This window comes from Salvelinus fontinalis, chromosome 1 (assembly GCF_029448725.1).
Source record: "Salvelinus fontinalis isolate EN_2023a chromosome 1, ASM2944872v1, whole genome shotgun sequence".
Taxonomy (NCBI): Eukaryota; Metazoa; Chordata; class Actinopteri; order Salmoniformes; family Salmonidae; genus Salvelinus; species Salvelinus fontinalis.
The window spans coordinates 60,152,333-60,174,805 of record NC_074665.1 but is presented as its reverse complement, the minus strand read 5'-3'; the positions used below and the strand labels follow the sequence as shown (position 1 = coordinate 60,174,805).

Below are 22,473 nucleotides of genomic sequence, written 5' to 3'. Positions count from 1 at the left end.
ACATAATAAGACTTAGCCTATACACAAGATTATATTGACAATAATTTAATTAGTGACAATATTAGGCCTATCAGTTGTTAAATTGTACATGAAGAGATGGGTGCATCTTGTAATTTACAGATGCATGTGAAGGAGCATCGCTTTATCAAATCCTCCTTCAGAGTCACATGCAGGTAAAACATTGTGATTTCTATATACTCTGCTCAAAAAAATAAAGGGAACATTTAAACAACACAATGTAACTCCAAGTCAATCACACTTCTGTGAAATCAAACTGTCCACTTAGGAAGCAACACTGATTGACAATAAATTTCACATGCTGTTGTGCAAATGGAATAGACAAAAGGTGGAAATTATAGGCAATTAGCAAGACACCCCCAATAAAGGAGTGATTCTGCAGGTGGTGACCACAGACCACTTCTCATTCCTATGCTTCCTGGCTGATGTTTTGGTCACTTTTGAATGCTGGCGGTGCTCTCACTCTAGTGGTAGCATGAGACGGAGTCTACAACCCACACAAGTGGCTCAGGTAGTGCAGCTCATCCAGGATGGCACATCAATGCGAGCTGTGGCAAGAAGGTTTGCTGTGTCTGTCAGCGTAGTGTCCAGAGCATGGAGGCGCTACCAGGAGACAGGCCAGTACATCAGGAGACGTGGAGGAGGCCGTAGGAGGGCAACAACCCAGCAGCAGGGCCGCTACCTCCGCCTTTGTGCAAGGAGGAGCACTGCCAGAGCCCTGCAAAATGACCTCCAGCAGGCCACAAATGTGCATGACTTTGTAGAATTACACAAAACATTTCCATGACTCTATCTAAACAAATAACTATTGTTATTTTTTAAAATAAACAGTGCATTTGAAAAGTATTCAGACCGTTTGACTTTTTCAAAAAAAAAATCTTCAATCTACACACAATACTCCATATTCACAAAGCGAAAACAGGTTTTTAATTTTTTGGGGCAAATGTATAAAAAAACTAAACAGAAATACCTTATTTAAATATGTATTCAGACCCTTTGCTATGAGAATCAAAATTGAGCTCAGATTCATCCTGTTTCCATTGATCATCCTTGCGATGTTTCTATTGGAGTCCAACTGCGATACATTCAATTGATTGGACATGATTTGGAAAGGCACACACCTGTGTATATAAGGTCCCACAATTGACAGTGCATGTAAGAGCAAAAACCAAGTCATGAGGTCGAAGGAATTGTCAGTACAGCTCCGAGACAGGATTGTGTCGAGGCACAGATCTGGGTAAGGATACCAAAACATTTCTGCAGCATTGAAGGTCAGCAAGAACACAGTGGCCTCCATCATTCTTCAATGGAAGAAGTTTGGAACCACCAAGACTCTTCCTTGAGCTGGCCGCCTGGTCTAACTGAACAATCGGGGGAGAAGGGCCTTGGTCAGGGAGGTGACCAAGAACCCGATGGTCACTCTAACAGAGCTCCAGAGTTCCTCTGTAGAGATGGGAGAACATTCCAGAAGGACAACCATCTCTGCAGCACTCCACCAATCAGGCCTTTATGGTAGACTGGCCAGACGGAAGCCACTCCTCAGTAAAAGGCACATGACAGCCTGCTTGGAGTTTGCCAAAAGGCACCTACAGACTTTCAGACTATGAGAAACAAGATTCTCTGGTCTGATGAAACCAAGATTGAACTCTTTGCCCTGAATGCCAAGCATCACGTCTGAAAGAAACCAGGCACTATCCCTACGTTGAAGCATGGTGGTGGCAGCATCATGCTGTAGGGATGTTTTACAGTGGCAGGGACTGTGATCTAGTTAGGATCGAGGGAAAGATGAACGAAGCAAAGTACAGAGAGATCCTTGAGGAAAACCTGCTCCAGAGCACTCAGGACCTCAGACTGGGGTGAAGGTTCACCTTCCAACAGGACAATGACCCTAAGCACACAGCCAAAACAATGCAGGAAAGGCTTCGGGACAAGTCTCTGAATGTCCTTGAGTGGCCCAGCCAGAGCCCGGACTTGAACCCGATCAAACATCTCTGGAGAGACCTGAAAATAGCTGTGCAGTGACGCTCCCCATCCAACCTGACAGAGTTTGAGAGGATCTGCAGAGAAGAATGGGAGAAACTCCCCAAATACAGATGTGCCAAGCTTATAGCGTCATTCCCATGAAGACTCGAGGCTGTAATCGCTACCAAAGTTGATTCAACAAAGTATTGATTAAAGCGTCTGTATACTTATGTAAATGTGATATTTCAGATTTTTCTTTTTTATACATTTGCAAAAAAATCTAAAAACCTGTTTTTGCTTTGTCATTATGGGGTATTGTGTGTAGATTGATTTGGGGGGGGGGGGTGATTTAATCAATTTTAGAATAAGGCTGTAATGTAACAAAATGTGGAAAAAGTCAAGGGGTCTGAATACTTTCCAAATGCACTATATTTACACAAATATGATGTTTGCTGCATCTTGCAGATTTATATGCATCTGATGCATATGCTAAAGAGGAGGACCGGCAAGGTTCTCTAGTGGGTACTTATAGGCTGAAAGGTCAGGCGGTTCTAGGTTTAAGTGGTATGGGGGCTGAGCTTTGGAAGAGTGGTTGGGGTTAACTCCTTCCTGGTTGGCCCCGTCCAGGGGTGATGTTGTACGGGGCCACAGTGTCTCCTGACCCATGTGTCTCAGTCCCCAGTAGTTATGCTGAGAATAGCTTGTATGTGCCAGGGGGCTAGGGTCAGCCTGTCTTATCTGGTGTACTGTGATCTAACGTATTCTCCCACTAATCCCCCTCTATCTCTCTTCTTTTCTTTGTGTGTCAGGACCTGCGATCCGTACTGACCCCATTCTGGGTCCGGATCCGGACCGCCTGTTGAGCATGGCTGCTCTATAGCCATCATGGTTACTATCTGACCATGCTGGTCATCCATGAACGTTTGAACATTTTGAAAAAACCATCTGGTCTTAATGGTCACACGTACTCTTAAATCTCCACCGGTACAGCCAGAAGAGGACAGGACACCCTTCTGTGCCTGGTTCCTCTCTAGCTTTCTTCCTAGGTTCCTGCGTTCCAGGGAGTTTGTCTTAGCCACTGTGTTTCTGCCTCTGAATTGCTTGCTCTTTGGGTTTTAAGCTGCCGCTTTCAAGGAGCTGCTACGTTCAAGGAGTGGGACTCTTATAAGAAATCCCGCTATTCTCTCCGACGAACCATCAAACAGGCCAAGCGTCAATACAGGACTTAGATCGAATCGTACTACACCGGCTCCAACGCTCGTCGGATGTGGGAGGGCATGCAAACTATTACAGACTACAAAGGGAGGCACAGCCGAGAGCTGCCCAGTGACATGAGCCTACCAGACGAGCTAAATAACTTCTATGCTCGCCTTGAGGCAAGTTACACTGAAACATGCATGACAGCCTCAGCTGTTCCAGACGACTGTGTGAACACATTTTCTCCAGCCGATGTGAGTAAGACCTTTAAACAGGTCAACATTCACAAGGCCACAGGGCCAGACGGATTACCAGGACTTGTACTGCGAGCATGCGCTGACCACCTGGCAAGTGTCTTCACTGACATTTTCAACCTCTCCCTGTCTGAGTCTGTAATACCAACATGTTTCAAGCAGACAACCATAGTCCCTGTGCCCAAGAACACTAAGGCAACCTGCCTAAATGACTACCGACCTGCAGCACTCACGTCTGTAGCCATGAAATGCTTTGAAAGGCTGATCATGGCTCACATCAACACCATTATCCCAGAAATCCTAGACCCACTTCAATTTGCATACCACACCAACATATCCACAGATGATGCTATCTCTATTGCACTCCACACTGCCCTTTCCCACCTGGACAAAAGGAACACCTATGTGAGAATGCTATTCATTGACTACAGCTCAGCGTTCAACACCATAGTGCCCTCAAAGCTCATCCCTAAGCTAAGGACCCTGGGACTAAACAGAGATGCTAGTTCTTGGTCCCAAGAAACAAAGAGATCTTCTGTTGAATCTGACAATTAATCTTGATGGTTGTACAGTCGTCTCAAATACAACTGTAAAGGACCTCGGCGTTTCTCTGAACCCTGATCTCTCTTTTGACGAACATATCAAAATTGTTTCAAGGACAGCTTTTTTCCATCTACGTTAACAAAAACTTTCTGTCAGAAAATTATGCAGAAAAATTAATCCATGCTTTTGTCACTTCTAGATTAGACTACAGCAATGCTCTGCTCTCCGGCTACCCGGATAAAGCACTAAATAAACTTCAGTCTGTGCTAAACACGGCTGCTAGAATCTTGACTAGAATGTATCATAATACTTCAGTGCTAGCCTCTCTACACTGGCTTCCAGTTAAGGCTAGGGCTGATTTCAATGTTTTACTGCTAACCTACAAAGCATTACATGGGCTTGCTCCTATCTATCTATCCGATTTGGTCCTGCTGTACATATCTACACGTACGCTACGGTCACAAGACGCAGGCCTCCTTATTGTCCCTAGAATTTCAAAGCAACAGCTGGAGGCAGGGCTTTCTCCTATAGAGCTAAATTTTTATGGAATGGTCTGCCTATCCATGTGAGAGACGCAGACTCGGTCTTGACCTTAAAGTCTTTATGGAAGAATCATCTTTTCAGTAGGTCCTATGACTGAGTGTAGTCTGGCTCAGGGGTGTGAAGGTGAACGGAAAGGCACTGGAGTGACGAACCACCTTTGCTGTCTCTGCCTGGCTGGTTCCCCTCTCTCCACTGGGATTCTCTGCCTCTAACCCTATTATGGGGGGGCTGAGTCACTGGCTTACTGGTGAGCTTCATTGCCGTACCGAGGAGGGGCGCGTCACTTGAGTGGGTTGAGTTTCTGACGTGATCTTCCTGTCTGGGTTGGCGCCCTTCGGGTTCGTGCCGTGGCGGAGATCTTCGTGGGCTACTCGGCTTTGTCTCAGGGTAGTAAGTTGGTGGTTTAAAATATCCCTGTAGTGGTGTGGGGGCTATGCTTTGGCAAAGTGGGTAGGGGTATATCCTGCCTGGTTGGCCCTGTCCGGGGGTATAGTAGGACGGGGCCACAATATCTCCATACCCCTCCTTTCTCAGCCTCCAGAAATTATGCGTGGGGGGGCTAGGGTCAGTCTGTTATATCTGGAGTATTTCTCCTGTCTTATCCGGTCTTATCCGGTATCCTGTGTGAATTTAAGTATGCTCCCTCTGATTCTCTCTCTCACTTTCTCTCTTTCTCTTCTCTCGGAGGACCTGAGCCCTAGGACCATGCCTCAGGACTACCTGGCCTGATGACTCCTTGCTGTCCCCAGTCCACCTGGTCGTGCTGGTGCTTCAGTTTCAACTGTTCTGCCTGTGGCTATGGAACCCTGACCTATTCCCCGGACGTGCTACTTTGTTCCGGACCTGCTGTTTTCAACGCTCTCTACCGCACCTGCTGTCTCTAACTCTGAATGATCGGCTATGAAAAGCCAACTGACATTTACTCCTCAGGTGCTGACTCGCTGCACCCTCTACAACCACTGTGATTATTATTATTTGACTCTGCTGGTCATCTATGAACATTTGAACATCTTGGCCATGTACTGTTATAATCTCCACCCGGCACAGCCAGAAGAGGACTGGCCACCCCTCAGAGCCTGGTTCCTCTCTAGGTTTATTCCTAGGTTCCTGCCTTTCTAGGGAGTTTTTCCTAGCCACCGTGCTTCTACATCTGCATTGCTTGCTGTTTGAGGTTTTAGCCTGAGTTTCTATATAGCACTTTGTGACATCGGCTGATGTAAAAAGGGCTTTAAAAATACATTGATTGATTGATTGACTCCTGACTGCAAGGCCAGGCATGACTCCAACACCATCATTAAGTTTCCTGATGACACAACAGGGGTAGGCCTGATCACCGACACATGGGCGGCAGGTAGCCTAGTGGTTAGAGCATTGGACTAGTAACCGAAAGGTTGCAAGATCGAATCCCCGAGCTGACAAGGTAAAAATCTGTCATTCTGCCCCTGAACAAGGCAGATAACCCATTGTTCCTAGGCTGTCATTGAAATAAGAATTTGTTCTTAACTGACTTGCCTAGTTAAATAAAGAAAAAAGAAAAAAATAGGGAGGAGGTCAGAGACCTGACCGTGTGGTGCAAGGACAACAACCTCTCAATCAACATGCTCAAGACAAAGGAGATGATTGTGGACGACAGGAAAAGGAGGACTGAGCATGCCCCCATTCTCATGGATGGGGCTGTAGTGGAGCAGGTTGAGACCGTCAAGTTCCTTGGTGTCCACATTACTAACATGGTCCATGCACACTAAGACAGTCATGAAGAGGGCACGACAAAACCTATTCCATCTCAGGAGACTGAAAAGATTTGGCATGGATCCTCAAAACGTTTTACAGCTGCACCATCGAGAGCATCCCTGCCTGGTATGGCAACTGCTCGGCAGGGCACTACTGGGGTAGTGCGTACGGCCCGGTACATCACTGGGGCCCAGTACATCACCGGGGCCAAGCTTATTGCAACCCAGGACCTCTATACCAGGCAGTGTCAGAGGAAGGACCTAAAAATGGTCAAAGACTCCAGCCACCCTAGTCATAGACTGTTCTCTCTGCTTCCGCACGGCAAGCGGTACTGGAGCGCTAAGTCTATGTCCAAAGGGCTTCTAAACAGCTTCTACCCCCAAGCCATAAGACTCTTGAACAGCTAATCAAATGGCTACCCAGACTATTTGCATTCCCCCCCTTCTTCTACACTGCTGCTACCCTCTGTTATTATATATGCATAGTCACTTTAATAACTCTACCTACATGTACATATTACCTCAATTACCTCGACACCGGTGCCCCCGCACATAGACTCTGTACCAGTACCCCCTGCATATAGCTCCGCTATTGTTATTTACTGCTGCTCTTTAATTATTTGTTACTCTTATTGCTTACTTAAAAAAATATATATATCTTAAAACTGCATTGTTGGTAAGTAAGCATTTCAATGTAAGGTCTACCTGTTATATTCGGCGCATGTGACAAATAACATTTGATTTGATTGTAAGGCTGGTGTTGATGCAAAAAGGTCTTTATAAAATCAATTTCATGCATGTATGGTGTACAGAAAGTATACATCTGCACAAAAGTGTATTATAACTTGTCTGCACTCTATAGAGCCCTCACCCTCGTTTATCATAGACGTCTGGTCTCCCATCTGCAGCGGACAGACGGTCTGACTCTGGGCTGTTGATCCTCCGGTACCGCAGAGCGCAGACCTGAGCACCAGTCATTTCTGGGGGAGCTCCACCCACAGGGGCCTCGGGACACACCCCTCTAGCAGGCTCCTCCTCCGCAGCCAACTGTCCCTGGGGGAATGAGGGTTTCTAGGGTTACCACTGTTAGAAAGCTCTGTCAAGAGTTAGAACTATTCTGTTGACTCATTTCAAATAAGTATTATAGGTATATAGCAGCTTGAATTGTACTGTAAATGCTTTACTATTTGCTTTACCATGTTTGAGCACTGTAAATTCATGGTAAACACAGTACCTGAAATATATCTCTTGCTCTATCTACAACCAAGTATGTCTATATCCTCTGAACATAATAGATGGCAATTAAAAACAAACAAGAAAGTAAACTAGCCCTTTTCATTTATTTCTAACTTTGAGTATATTTACAGTAGGCCATGTTTTACAGTGCTGCAATCACCAAAGTGAGATACACAGAGGATGTATTAGATGGTCCCTCCTGTACCTTGCTGATGCTGATCCTGAGTTGGTTGCGGTTGAAGTCGGTGTCGTTCCACGCCTCGCCTTCCGCCTGGGGTCGTGTCCCCTCGCAAGGCCTGCTAGGTACTGCAGGTGGAGCATTCTCCTGGTCACTCAGGTGCTCATCTTGTAGAACGTCATCTGTGTTCTCCCTCGGCAGTTCCCCAGGAATCAGAGTCACGTTCACCACCCTGGGAAAGCACAGAACATACACTGATGTTTTTATCATTTATTTATTGATTGCCTTTATTTAATCAGGTAAGTTATTGAGAACACATTCTCTTTTACAAAACGACCAGGCAATTAAATTAATTTGTGTTGTCGAAAATATCCTGTACCACTTCAAATGCAAACAGTGTGCTACAAATTCTCATAGCTGCATTCTAATCCTGAATGAATTATCACAACCCAGCATTGGACTATTTGTTCCTGATTTTTTAATGTAAATTAGGCTATAGGTAATGGGAATTGTACAATCTCTTGGCTAGCTGGATGTTTTAATATTTAATATTAATGTGTCCAAAATGTTCTTAAGTGTGATCCCATTTGAATTCCTTTCTGCTGTTTAATCTTGTTGATACACTGTTCAAATCAAATCAAATCAAATTGTATTAGTCACATGTGCCGAATACAATAGACCTTACAGTGAAATGCTTACATACGAGCCCCTAACCAACAACACAGTTATAAAAAATGTCAAATACAAATAAGAACAAGAAATAAAAGTAACAAGTAACTAAAGAGCGGCAGTAAAATAACAATAGCGAGACTATATACAGGGGGGGTACCGGTACAGAGTCAATGTGCGGGGGCACCGTTTAGTTGAGGTAATTGAGGTAAAATGTACATGTAGGTAGAGTTATTAAAGTGACTATGCATAGATGATAACAACAGAGAGTAGCAGCGGTGCAAAAGGGGGGGAGGAATGCAAATAGTCTGGGTAGCCATTTGATTACCGTAATTGCTGGACTATTAAGCGCACCTGAAAATAAGCCGCACCCACTGAATTTATTTATTATTATTTTTTTGTACATAAATAAGCCGCATGTGTCTATAAGCCGCATGTGCCTACCGGTACATTGAAACAAATGAACTTTACACAGCCTTTAAACGAAACACGGCTTGTAACAAAAATAAATAGGCTTTAACGAAACACGGCTTGTAACAAAAATAAATAGGCTTTAACGAAACAGGCTTGTAACATTTTTTTTTTTTAAATAGCAGTAAACAATAGCCTACCAAGAAAGTCCTTGGTCACTATCTTCCTCCTGTGCACTGAAACCACTGAAGTCATCTCCTTTGGTGTCGGAGTTGAAGAGCCTCAGAATTGCTTCATCCGATGTTGGATCGTTTTCATTGCGCTCTCCTCACTTTCATCCGGAGGCAAACTCATCCAAGCCTCATTTTCTAGTTCGGGCCATCTGCTTTTCTTTCCTCTGAAAACTTTTGTTGTCTTTTTGCACTAAGTCAGTTTCTCACGCTGCTGTTTCCAACGTCTTATCATCGACTCATTAAGGCTCCCGTGCAGCAGCACTATTTCCTTTTCCAACAGCCAGATCGATCGCCTTCAAATTGAAAGCTGCATCATATGCATTTCTCCGTGTCTTTGCCATGATGAGGGTGACAAAATGACTACCGTAATCAGAATGATGGAAAGTTTGAGCGCGCTCGATTTACGTCACATTATGTGACGGTGCTCAGTTTTTTGGCGGCATGAATTTGTGAAAGCGGGAAAAATCCATAAATTAGCCGCGTCATTGTATAAAGCGCAAGGTTCATAGCGTGGGAAAAAGTAGCGGCTTATAGTCCGGAAATTACGGTAGATGTTCAGGAGTCTTATGGCTTGGGGTAGAAGCTGTTTAGAAGCCTCTTGGATCTAGACTTGGCGCTCTGGTACTGCTTGCCATGCGGCAACAGAGAGAACAGTCTATGACTTGGGTGGCTGGAGTCTGACAATATTTAGGGCCTTCCTCTGACACCACCTGGTATTGAGGTCTTGGATGGCAGGAAGCTAGGCCCCAGTGATGTACTGGGCCGTATGCACTACCCTCTGTAGTGCCTTGCGGTCGTAGGCTGAGCAGTTGCCATTCCAGGCAGTGATGCAACCAGTTAGTATGCTCTCGATGGTGCAGCTGTAAAACCTGTTGAGGATCTGAGGACACATGCAAATCTTTTCAGTCTTCTGAGGGCGAATAGGTTTAGTTGTGCCCTCTTCATGACTGTCTTGGTGTGCTTGGACCATGTTAGTTTGTTGGTGATGTGGACACCAAGGAATTTGAAGCTCTCAACCTGCTCCACTCGGTCCTCTTTTTCCTGTAGTCCACAATCATCTCATTTGTCTTGATCACGTTGAGGGAGAGGTTGTTGTCCTGGCACCACATGGCCAGGTCTCTGACCTTCTTCCTATAGGCTGTCTCGTCGTTGTCGGTGATCAGGCCTAACACTGTTGTGTCATCGGCAAACTTAATGATGGTGTTGGAATCGTGCCTGGCCGTGTAGTCATGAGTGAACAGGGAGTACAGGAGGGGACTGAGCACGCACCCCTGAGGGGCCGCTGTGTTGAGGATCAGTGTGGCGGATGTGTTGTTACCTACCCTTACCACCTGGGGGTGGCCCGTCAGGAACTCCAGGATCCAGTTGTAGAGAGAGGTGTTTAGTCCCAGGGTCCTTAGCTTATTGATGAGCTTTGAGGGCACTATGGTGTTGAACGCTGAGCTGTAGTCAATGAATTGCATTCTCACATAGGTGTTCCTTTTGTCCAGATGGGGAAGGGCAGTGTGGAGGACAATAGAGATTGCATCATCTGTTGATATGTTTAGGCGGTATGCAAATTAGAATGGGTCTAGGGTTTCTGGGATAATGGTGTTGATGTGAGCAATGACCAACCTTTCAAAGCACTTCATGGCTACAGACGTGAGTGCTACGGGTCGATAGTCATTTAGGCAGGTTGGCTTAGTGTTCTTGGGCACAGAGACTATGGTGGTCTGCTTAAAAGCTGTTGGTATTACAGATTCGGACAGGGAGAGGTTGAAAATGTTAGTGAAGACACTTGCCAGTTGGTCAGCGCATGCTCGCAGTACACATCCTGGTAATCCGTCTGGCCCTGCGGCCTTGTGAATGTTGACCTTTTAAAGGTCTTACTCACATCGGCTACGGAGAGCGTGATCACACAGTCTTGCTGAACAGCTGGTGCTCTCTTGCATGTTTCAGTGTTATTTGCCTCGAAGCGAGCATATCAGTAGTTTAGCTCGTCTGGTAGGTTCGTGTAACTGGGCAGCTCTCGGCTGTGCTTCCCTTGTAGTCTGTAATTGTTTGCAAGCCCTGCCACATCCGACAAGCATCAGGTGTAGTACGATTTGATCTTAGTCCTGCATTGATGCTTTTCCTGTTTGATGGTTCGTCGGAGGGCATAGTGGGATTTCTTATAAGCTTCCAGGTTAGAGTCCCGCTCCTTGAAGGCGGCAGCTCTAGCCTTTAGCTCAGTGCGGATGTTGCCTGTATTACATGGCTTCTGGTTGGGGTTTGTACTTATGGTCACAGTGGGGACGACGTCATCGATGCACTTATTGATGAAGCCAATGACTGATGTGGTGTACTCCTCAATGCCATCGGAGGAATCCCAGAACATATTCCAGTCTGTGCTAACAAAACAGTCCCGTAGCTTAGCACCTGCTCCATCTGAGCACTATTCAGGAACCAGGAAGATAGAATTATGGTCAGATTTGCCAAATGGAGGGCGAGGGAGAGCTTTGTATGCGTCTCTGTGTGTGGAGTAAAGGTGGTCTAGAGTTTTTTTCCCTCTGGTTGTACATTTAACATGCTGATAGAAATTTGGTAAGACAGATTTAAGTTTCCCTGCATTAAAGTCCGCGGCCACTAGGAGTGCCGCCTCTGGGTGAACGTTTTCCTGTTTGCTTATGGCGGAATACAGCTCATTGAGTGCGATCTTAGTTCCAGCTTCAGTCTGTGGTGGTATGTAGACAGCTAAGAAAAATACAGATGAAAACTCTCTAGGTAGATAGTGTGGTCTACAGCTTATCATGAGATACTCTAGTATCGTGCACCAGCTGTTATTTACAAAAATACATAGTCCGCCGCCCCTTGTCTTGCCAGACGCCACTGTTCTATCCTGCTGATACAGCGAATAACCAGCCAGCTGTATGTTGATAATGTCGTCGTTCAGCCACGACTCTGTGAAGCATAAGATATTACAGTTTTGAATGTCCCGTTGGTAGTTTAATCTTCCACGTAGGTCATCGATTTTATTTTCCAAAGATTGCACGTTTGCTAGCAGAATGGAAGGCAGTGGGGGTTTATTCGATCTCCTACAAATTCTCAAAAGGCAGCCCGCCCTCTGGCCCCTTTTTCTCTGCCTTCTCTATGCAAATGACGGGCATCTGGGCCTGTTCCCGGGAAAGCAGTATGTCATTCACGTCGGGCTCGTCGGGCTCGTTATAGGAAAAAAAGGATTCTGCCAGTTCGTGGTGAGTAATCGCAGTTCTGATGTCCAGAATATATTCTCGGTCATAAGAGACGGTAGTAGCAACATTACGTACAAAATAAGTAAAAAAATAAGTTACAAACAACGCAAAGAAACGAACAAAAAAAACACAATCTGTTAGAGACACGTAAAACGTCAGCCTTCGTCTTTATTTTGATGCGTTTGTAATAAACCTAAATAGCTCATTTTGATTTCCTTACCCGACCACAGCGGGGGTCTGTCGTGTGTTCTGTTGAGGGGGTGTTGACGTGCAGGTGGACAGAGGCACTCCATCCGTCCCTCCCTTCTCCCAATCAAAAGACTCGTTCTCTGTGATGATGCGTTCCTTCATACTGTTCTCAAAGACCGACATCAGCAACTGCAAAGAGGATCATAGAGAAATGTAAAAAGTAAGGTATAAAGGTGGAATTCAGCCTCCCGGGTGGCGCAGTGGTCTAGGGCACTGCATCGCAGCGCTAGCTGCGCCACCAGAGACTCTGGGTTCGTGCCCAGGCTCTGTCGCAGCCGGCCGCGACCGGGAGGTCCGTGGGGCGATGCACAATTGGCCTAGCGTCATCCGGGTTAGGGAGGGTTTGGCCGGTGGGATATCCTTGTCTCATCGCGCACCAGCGACTCCTGTGGCGGGCCGGGCGCAGTGCGCACTAACCAAGGGAGCCAGGTGCACAGTGTTTCCTCCGACACATTGGTGCGGCTGGCCTCCGGGTTGGAGGCGCGCTGTGTTAATTAAGAAGCAGTGCGGCTTGGTTGGGTTGTGTTTCGGAGGACGCATGGCTTTCGACCTTCGTCTCTCCCGAGCCCGTACGGGAGTTGTAGCGATGAGACAAGATAGTAATTACTAGCAAGTGGATACCAAGAAAATTGGGGAGAAAAGGGGGTAAAATTAAAAAAATAATAATAATAAATAAAGAAGGTGGAATTCAATCAAACCTACAACGCTATAAAATAATAGGCTTTACTTTAAGTACTAAAAGTTATTTACTTTTGTTTAGTTTCTACATAATGTAGTTGTATTACTGAAACTTAAGAGAGCGGGTATGGGAGTTAGTCTCACATTGCCACACTTCCAGGTCTTGTTGACTCTGCTATTGAAGTGAACGCAGAAAAGCAAGGTTCAGTGGGGATAAACAAGGTGAATCCACATGCAGGGTGTGAACAGTACGTATTTCTATCTAAGAATTAACCAATGATATCAGGCCACACCCGGCCATGATTACAGACACCTGTGTGTGTCCTTTGACACTATATAAACTAGTGACCCGCAGTGTTTGTCATTATACCCTGATGAAGACAGCGTGTCTGTCGAAACGTTGGATATTAGGTTATAACATTTTTGCATTTTGAGCTCCTTTTCTTTTTCAAGTGAACGTACGTACCTGGTAATCTGGTTTGGTAAAGTAGTCAAGGCCTAAAACATGATCCAGGAAAACATGAAACTCAGAAGGCATGTGTTTGAGCAGCATTCTGTGGTCGTAGCGCTCCTTAATCTGACCCACTTGCTCCTGGTGACACACAAGAGATACAGTAGATACCATTAGAAATGAGTTGAGCCCAGCAAGACACCAGTCGACACCAGTAACCATTCTCTACTGCAGAGATTCTTAATCCTGTTCCTGGGGACCCAAAGGAGAGATTTTTGTTTTTGCCCTAGCACGACACACATGATTCCACTAATCAAAGGTTTGATGATGAGTTGTTTAGTCTAACCAGGTGTGTAGTGCTAACAATGTGCACCCCTTTGGGTCCACTGGACCAGGATACAGAAATATTGGAAATAACCGAAACTGCAATAGACAGTAGCTCACCTTATCTTTTATTTTTCGCCATGGTAGCTGACCGACTGCAAATTCCACCAACATGTAAAATAGCGACCATAGATCGTCATGGCGACCCATTTCCTGAGAAGTTAAATTATAAATTAATAAATTAATTATTTTCATGACTTTGTAGAATTCCTGAAGTACATCTGCAACAGTTATTTTGGATTTCCTGACAAACTGATGTTACACAAAACCCTCAGGTCTAAATTAATCTGTAGTGCATTGCATTTTTCGAACCCAAAAAGACACTTACTTTGTTTTTATGAGCATTTACTGAAGCATAACGAACAGTGCCCCGAAATCCCGCCACAGTTCTGGGCTGGAAAAATAAAATTTGGTAAATTCTCTTTTCAGCACGAAACCTAAAAGAATTTCACACTGACAACTAGAAAGAAAAAGATTGATGGAAATAAAGTATTTAAATTAAAAACTCAAAAGAGACAAGGAAGGATATGGAAAATATCTCAGGCAGGGAGAGATAATAAAATCTGAAATGGGATCAAGCACCTTACTGATGAGACGGATCACAAGCATGCGCTTCGAACAGAAAAGGCCAAAAAGGAACAGCAAAACTGCAAAACATAAAATCACACTGGTGAAAAAAGGACAGCATCACATTGCAGCAAAACAACTGTAAAAGCTTTATTAACATCAACACTTTGTGAACATATAATATATGAAACAATGTTGCAGTAATTTACAGTAACAAACTATGAACTAATGCATTTACAAAGCATAAGGCATCATTTAAATGTATAATTTTCCTGTGATATCTTCCTAATATTTGTAGTTTCTTATGGTCATTGGAATCTCTGATACAATAACTGGAATCTGTATCACCATTTTGGCTCAAGAGTGGAGGATGACAGTTTTGACCTTGATAATAACACCCATTCCATTAGGTAGGTAGTCCTAGGAATATTACCTTAGAAACTGCATGTTAGAATTTACAACAGTGTGGGTGTGTGTATATGTATACTGTATATGTACTGTATGTGTGTGTGTGTGTGTGTGTGTGTGTGTGTGTGTTTGTGTGTGTGTGTGTGTGTGTGTGTGGGTGTGTGTGTGTGTGTGTGTGTGTGTGTGTGTGTGTGTGTGTGTGTGTGTGTGTACGTGTGTGTGTGTGGTCTAGTTGCTGTTCTAAATCTGCAGTACAGACCTGCCCTTCTAATCGATGAGTGGAGGCTGAGTCAGCAAAAAGAAAAGCAGAAAGAATCTCCACTGTGGCTCAGGCTATACATCAGCCTATATCAGCCTAGTCAACTCTACATCAGCCTGTATCAGCCTAGTCAACTCTACATCAGCCTATATCAGCCTAGTCAACTCTACATCAGCCTATATCAGCCTAGTCAACTCTACATCAGCCTATATCAGCCTAGTCAACTCTACATCAGCCTATATCAGCCTAGTCAACTCTACATCAGCCTATATCACCATAGTCAACTCTACATCAGCCTATATCAGCCTAGTCAACTCTACATCAGCCTATATCACCATAGTCAACTCTACATCAGCCTAAATCAGCCTAGTCAACTCTACATCAGCCTATATCAGCCTAGTCAACTCTACATCAGCCTATATCACCATAGTCAACTCTACATCAGCCTATATCACCATAGTCAACTCTACATCAGCCTATATCAGCCTAGCCAACTCTACATCAGCCTATATCAGCCTAGCCAACTACATCCACCTATAACAACCTATATCAACCTAGCCAATTACATCAGCCTGTATCAGCCTAGCCAACTACATCAACCTATATCAGCCTAGCCAACTACATCAACTTATATCAGCCTAGCCAACTACATCAACCTATATCAGGCTAGCCAACTCTACATAAACCTGTATCAGGCTAGCTAACTCTATATCAGCCAGTATCAGGCTAGCCAACTCCATCAACCTATATCAGCATAGCCAACTCTCCATCAGCCTGTATTAGGCTAGCCAACTCTACATCAGCCTGTATCAGCATAGCCAACTCTCCATCAGCCTGTATCAGGCTAGTCAACTCTCCATCAGCCTGTATCAGGCTAGTCAACTCTACATCAGCCTATATCAGGCTAGCCAACTCTCCATCAGCCTGTATCAGGCTAGCCAACTCTCCATCAGCCTATATCAGGCTAGCCAACTCTACATCAGCGTGTATCAGGCTAGCCAACTCTCCATCAGCCTATATCAGCCTAGCCAACTCTCCATCAGCCTATATCAGGCTAGCCAACTCTACATCAGCCTATATCAGCCTAGCCAACTCTCCATCAGCCTGTATCAGGCTAGCCAACTCTACATCAGCCTGTATCAGGCTAGCCAACTCTAGATCCGTCTGTATCAGGCTAGCCAACTATTAATCACATCACAAATAGGCACATGCCCTGTGCTTTCCTATTCTCCTACCCACAGTGCCCTGAGGACCAAGCATTTCCTGTGCAAAAAACCCATTGCCACTACCCCCAGGTTGTGTGAACTACCCCTCCTAACTCAACACCAAAACAGCAAACCTCATACCCCATGTCCTATATTCTTGCTAGAATGATTCAACAGGTTTAAATATTAACATAACATAATAAATTAAATCAACAAAATCCTTCCACGGCTACTTACTGGTCGGACCTCTCCGGTAGTGTTGGTGTACTGGCGAGCCAGGCCAAAGTCTAACATAAAGCACTTTCTATAGGTGGAGGGGAGTCGACCCATGGCAAAGTTTGACTGGGAAAACAACAACAAAGAAACAGAGTCGAGGACATCACAGGCGTATCAACAGGTGAAGCCCAAAGCAGTGTTTCTCTCTGTCAGTGTATAGACATGACCCTAGCTCACACCCTCTCTCTCTCACAATCTCTCTCACACACACACACACCTCTCTCTCTCTATCCCACACCCACTCTCTCTATCTCACCCCCATTTCTCTCTATCTCACATCTTTGCTCTTTCTCTCACCCACCCCTCTCTATCTCTGACATGTAAAGTGCCCCCTACAGGCTTGATATCTTAGTGCAGGAATCCCACAGAGTCAATGACCTATATGGACTCTAGAATAGATTAATTAGTCTTACAATGCATTATAACCACACATCATAATGCCTTATACCTGCAGGCTTTAGGTAAAGTGCTACAGAGAGGGCCACCTACAGGCTTGATGTCTCTGTGCAGGAAGCCCACAGAGTGGATTGCCTCTATGGACTCCAGGATCTGTTTGCCCAGGCGTAGCGTGGTGCTCATGGTGAAGGTGCCGCGGGGTTGACTCCTCCTCAGGTCCGCTAGGTTTCTCCCCTGCTGGGGTGGAGAGAAGGGAGGGGGAAGGTGTGGGGAGAGATGGAGATGGAGGGGTCAGAGGGAGGGAGGGTAGGGAGAGATGAGAGAAAACAGGGGGAGGGAGAGGGGGGGGGAGAGGGAGAGCAGGGAGATAGAGGGAGAGAAATATTTTCATTCATTTTTTTCTACTTAGTTGTAGCCTTGGCTACGATTCTCTCTACCTAAAGCAATTGTATCAGACTGTTCTGATAGATGGTTACCTGAAGTTGCATGACCACATAGTTAAACTTCTCGTTCCTTCCACATCCAATGAATTTACAGACATGATTTTTTCCTGTGAAAGAAGTGAGAGGTTAGTGTAAATGTTATTATACAGTCATTATAAAATGAGCTAGCTACGAATCTACTTGTACAATCACAGTTAAACAACTGATTCAGTTGGATGTTTAAGATTAAGATGACGTTCTTTTTGCATCTGTTTTTGGGACAACAGACCAGAACAAGCAAAGCTGACAGACACAGAAATACCCCAAAATAAATACTGCCTAAGAGATTGACGATGTGAAACACTCACTGCCAGAATATAATTTTGCACAAAGCATTATAAACCCCAGTGCAGCAGACATGTCAACTGATTGACTACCTACCATCAAACGCCAGAACAGAACAAACAATCACCACACCTACAACCTTGCCCGTCACACTAATCAAATGGTTAGACAGACAGATGTTTACCTCACATCACATCAGACCATAGCCAGACAACTTAATTAACCTTGCCATGCTTATTCATGTACAAGGTGATGTTGTCATTGATTGATCATGTCCTTAGTGAACCCTATCTGTCCCTGGTATCTGCCTGCCCTTACCTTGCAGTTTCTTTTTCATAACAGCAGAGTGGAATTTCATCACAAAGGGTGATATATAGTGCAGGAGAAGAGAAAGTGGCAAAGGTCACAGGGATTGAACCCACAACCTTTGAGGTTCTAATACATGCTTGTATTAGTGGTGTTACCACGTAACCACACAGACACACAGCTGTATGTGTGGTTGTGTGTTACTGCTCAAACACATAGGCCCTTACCTTGCAGTTTTTTGAGGACAGCCACCTCCATTTTGAGGACCTGTTTAGGCTGCTGGGCTGACTCTACCTTGAGAGCCACATTCTCTCTGGTCAGCAGGTCCAACGCCTCGTAGATCTCCCCGAAACCTCCCCCACCAATTTTCTTCAGCTGGGAATGGTGGCAGAGGAGAGATAAGGGTGGAATAAACACAGTAGAAAAGTGAGGATTGTGGATGCCTGCTTCTTACTGTTTGCTGCCTGTTCTTTGAAGTGAACATTTAGAAAATGCTAGTTCTCCACTAACCTGGTCCCAGATCTGTTGGTGTTGTCTTGACAACTTTTATGGTCACTGTCACGCCTAACAATGACCATATCATTTGGCAAGACAGCACCAACAGATCTGTGACCAGGCTAGTTCTCATCAGGTTAAGGAACATTCTAAATCAGGGACTCTCAACTCTTGCATTATGAGTTTCATTTTAATCAATTGCTTAATTATTCCACCAGTCACTCAGCTGAGAGTCAATTACATGATCAAAATGTCTCTGAAGATAAAACCAAACTCACCACTTTCCATCGGTCCTTTACCAAGCAGTTTGGGGGTAGGATGTCCACCTGCTCCCCCGCTCCGTTCATGTTTTCGTCGGGCTGGGCGGCCGTCCCTACGCACTGCATTGGTCGGCCAGACAGAGACACAGCAGCTCCCAACTTGATTCAGCCATTTACCTGTGAAGAAGAACACAGTAATGTAAGCTACAACATACACAAATAGAGTATACGACACATACATTATGAATTAAAAAAAGCATACTCTAAACTGACTAACTCATTTTAAAACAAGGTACAAGCTTGACAATACAATGAGGCCACAAAACCAATATGTCAGGAAGAGCAGCAGATTTAGCCTCAGCCTTCAGATTTAGCCTCGGTCTCCTGGTAAACTGTCGACATGTCACTAAGGTCTCTGAACCCCAAATATGTCTATGTGGTCATAAGTAAACAATTTGGCACCATGGACAGCACCGCTATCCGTGCTTAACAAAAATTCCGCACCACAGGCAGCACCGCTATACTCGCTTAACAACAATTCAGCACCACGGAAAGCACTGCGACCCACGTTTAAAACAAATGTGTTGGTCACAAATTCAGCACTAGGGACAGCAACAGTTAGCGCTAAAATATTAGATAGATTGCATGCAATTTTGCTACAAATGAAATCCATAGGCATAGGTGTGACTGAAGCTGTCTTTTCAGCACATTGGACAGCACCACTCATTACAGCACTGTGCTGGCCAAGGACAGCGCCGCAGCACCCCTCATTTAACACACTTGCTGGCATTCTCTAGGCCAGTGTTTCCCCACTCCAGTCCTCAAATACACTTTTTTGTTGTAGCCCCAGACAGGAACACATGATTCAACTAATCATCAGGCCCTCAATGAGTTGAATCAAGTGGGTTTGTCCTGGGCAACAACAAAAATGTGTGCTGTTTGGGGTACTAGAGGACTGTAGTTGGGAAACACTGCTTTAGGCTTGTGCTACCTGCCAGACAGCATACCTACAGGTAACTGCTAAAATAAAGGAAACACCAACATAAAGTGTCTTAATAGGGTGTTGGGCCACCATGAGCCAGAACAGCTTCAAGGCACCTTGGCATAGATTCTATAAGTGTCTGAAACTCTATTGGAGAGATGCGACAATTTTTCCACAAAAAAATTACATAATTTGTTGTTTTGTTGATGGTGGTGGATAATGCTGTATCAGGCACTGCTCCAGAATCTCCCACAAGTGTTCAATTGGGTTGAGATCTGGTGAGACAAACACATAGACACCCTTTAAATCCCTTATGCTCCTTTGAGACCCCTCTTTCAAAATCACTCAGATCTCTTCTAGCCATGGTAGCCAAAATAATGGGCAACTGAGCATTTTTATACATGACCCTAAGCATGATAGAATGTTAATTGCTTAATTAACTCAGTAACCACACCTGTGTCGAAGCACCTGATTTCAATATAACTTATATCCCTCGTTTACTCATGTTTCCTTTATTTTGGCAGTTACCTTTATTAGAACAGCTGGGCTAAAAGCATTCCCAAATCAAATGCAGAAGCAGGAGAGAACATCCTGAGCCTTACACTAGTGTGGAAGCTTCCCGCTGCCATAGACAGTTAATGTGCTGAAGGTACACTCAATGCAACAATGCAAAGTAATAAAGCAATGTTCAAGTTAATTAACTCTGTCATGCAATTACCTCGAGGTTCAATAATGTCAATTTACACTTGGGTGATTAAAGTAAAGTGCACCTGCATTGGGGACTTTGGATTGAACGACTCCAATACCATACACCCAGTGTTGGCAAAACACTTTTAGTATGCCAATATTTAAACCATGTCTTTATATTCTTCTAAATCTATAATGAACCCCATCACAAAAAATAGACTGGTCAATTGCAACACCCAAAATCCATTATCATAGTAGGCTACTAAGAAAACCCTGTGATCATTTTCAAGTATGTAACTAGGCTACATTTTACAGCTACATTTATATTTAGAATTAGGAAAAGGGTGTAACATTTTAGTAGGCCACTGCACTGTCTAATGTTGGGCCTATGAATTACTTGTAATTTGCGCTCTCACCTTACTGCTACAATCACAGGGTGGGATCCGTTCTGTTTCCAATAGGCTTTCCTTAGATATCATTCCATAAGACACAACCTCTCCTCCATCGCAACTAACAGCAGTCCCTAGGCCTATAAACTATACTATCATTCTCCTCCTACTGTTACATTTTCTCCGCACTGCAGTTTCGGCGCTCTCTCAACGGATAGGGAGGGTTACCATCCAAGCGGCAGGCGGTGCGCACAGCCCATACAGAGTTCTAATTCTAGGATTGACGTTTTCCAAGTATCAACATTCACCATCGCCCTGCGCCCCTGGCCAATGGACAGGTTGTGTACCTTTACTCCGCCCCTAAAACATATTTCAGGAATCACCCATTGGATCAATATCAGTCAATCAGCCGCCATGCAACGTTCCACTGCGTGGCAAGTCGCGAGTTGCACTTTGGGAAATGTCGTTTATAGTCGGGAAAGCCGATGCAAAGGGACCCGACTAGATGGTTGTAAAAGACTACACCTCATGTTGTGAGCGACTCAAATCACTGACGTAAGTCTGCATTATGATGATTCTTTCTAAATTATTCATGATTCTTGTTATATAGATGTAAAATATACTAATTGTTATGTTCAAGCTCCTTACGTCATCTGGCATCATTGCCAATAACTGTGTTGTGGAGTGACACTGCTTTATTCTCTAGAAACAGCGCATCGAAGTGGCGTTGCTCTCCCAAGTTATCATACCAAAGCGAGCGACCTTGTATTCAGCATTATTGACAAAGTGCCAATGCCTTGGATGTTCTTTATGTCCGCAAGATCATCTACATCAATTCAACAAAGAGCAAAACATTGTATCCAGACCTGATCTTCTGACGTCGTTGTAGGGCCTCGGTCCACGAGGCATTTGAGAGGTGCATCAGTCCTTGTGCGAGGTCGTGTTAATGACATATGTGTCGGTTATCGTTGCACCATTCTCCATCCTCCCCGTTATACGCCTCTACTCCTCTGAATCAGCATCACCGAGATTCTCCCATTACGCAACGCGCGCGGTCTTGCATGACCATGGATGGTTGTTGCGTGGTAACGTGAGGAGCGCACGGCGCTCGATAAGCGCCTGTTGAGAAATTATGAATTGTGTGAAATGTTCCATAAATAGCAGATTCAGTAGCAGCACCAAAACGAACAGTGTGTCTGTAGGATATTAGGCAAATGCAAAAATGCACTAGTGCACAACGGTCTCACTGAGTCACTAACCATGGCCTCCTCCTTTGTGTAGATTCATTTTACACGCAAGAGGGCACTGTTTTTCGACAGATAAATTCCAGTTCTCATTCGTACATTTAACCTTGACGTTTGGCCTTCAGGACCGAAGCGCCTCTGCCTATATGCAGATTACCGACTTTTTTTTTTTGGAGGGGGTACTCAATTTACTGTTGAGTGTTAGAAAGGTAGAATGCATCAGCAGTTTTCCACTTGTTATGTCAGTCACTGATAGTCACTCAAATCTAAACCGTGTAGTTGACCTA

At 44.7% G+C, this 22,473-nt stretch overlaps 1 protein-coding gene across 5 annotated transcripts in view; it reads right to left on the bottom strand.

Annotated features, from left to right (window-relative positions):
* Positions 1–22,218, bottom strand: part of LOC129858946 (tau-tubulin kinase 1-like) — a 37,629-nt gene extending 15,411 nt beyond the window's left edge. Inside the window, exons 1-13 of one of the 5 annotated variants that reach the window (XM_055928214.1) lie at positions 20,970–21,389; positions 20,054–20,141; positions 18,903–19,061; positions 18,357–18,504; positions 17,533–17,606; positions 17,150–17,293; positions 16,622–16,726; positions 14,274–14,339; positions 14,006–14,098; positions 13,577–13,702; positions 12,404–12,561; positions 7,689–7,893; positions 7,119–7,300 (exon numbers count right to left, since the gene is read on the bottom strand). In XM_055928214.1, coding sequence (XP_055784189.1) covers positions 7,119–7,300; positions 7,689–7,893; positions 12,404–12,561; positions 13,577–13,702; positions 14,006–14,098; positions 14,274–14,339; positions 16,622–16,726; positions 17,150–17,293; positions 17,533–17,606; positions 18,357–18,504; positions 18,903–19,010 — 1,409 coding nt within the window. In that variant the 5' untranslated portion in view covers positions 19,011–19,061; positions 20,054–20,141; positions 20,970–21,389. Of the gene's footprint in view, positions 1–7,118; positions 7,301–7,688; positions 7,894–12,403; positions 12,562–13,576; positions 13,703–14,005; positions 14,099–14,273; positions 14,340–14,527; positions 14,593–16,621; positions 16,727–17,149; positions 17,294–17,532; positions 17,607–18,356; positions 18,505–18,902; positions 19,062–20,053; positions 20,142–20,969; positions 21,390–21,808 lie in introns of those variants that run through there. The other 4 variants (XM_055928198.1, XM_055928222.1, XM_055928207.1 and 1 more) reach the window with 4 other exon arrangements.
* Between the last annotated feature and the right edge of the window lie 255 nt (positions 22,219–22,473).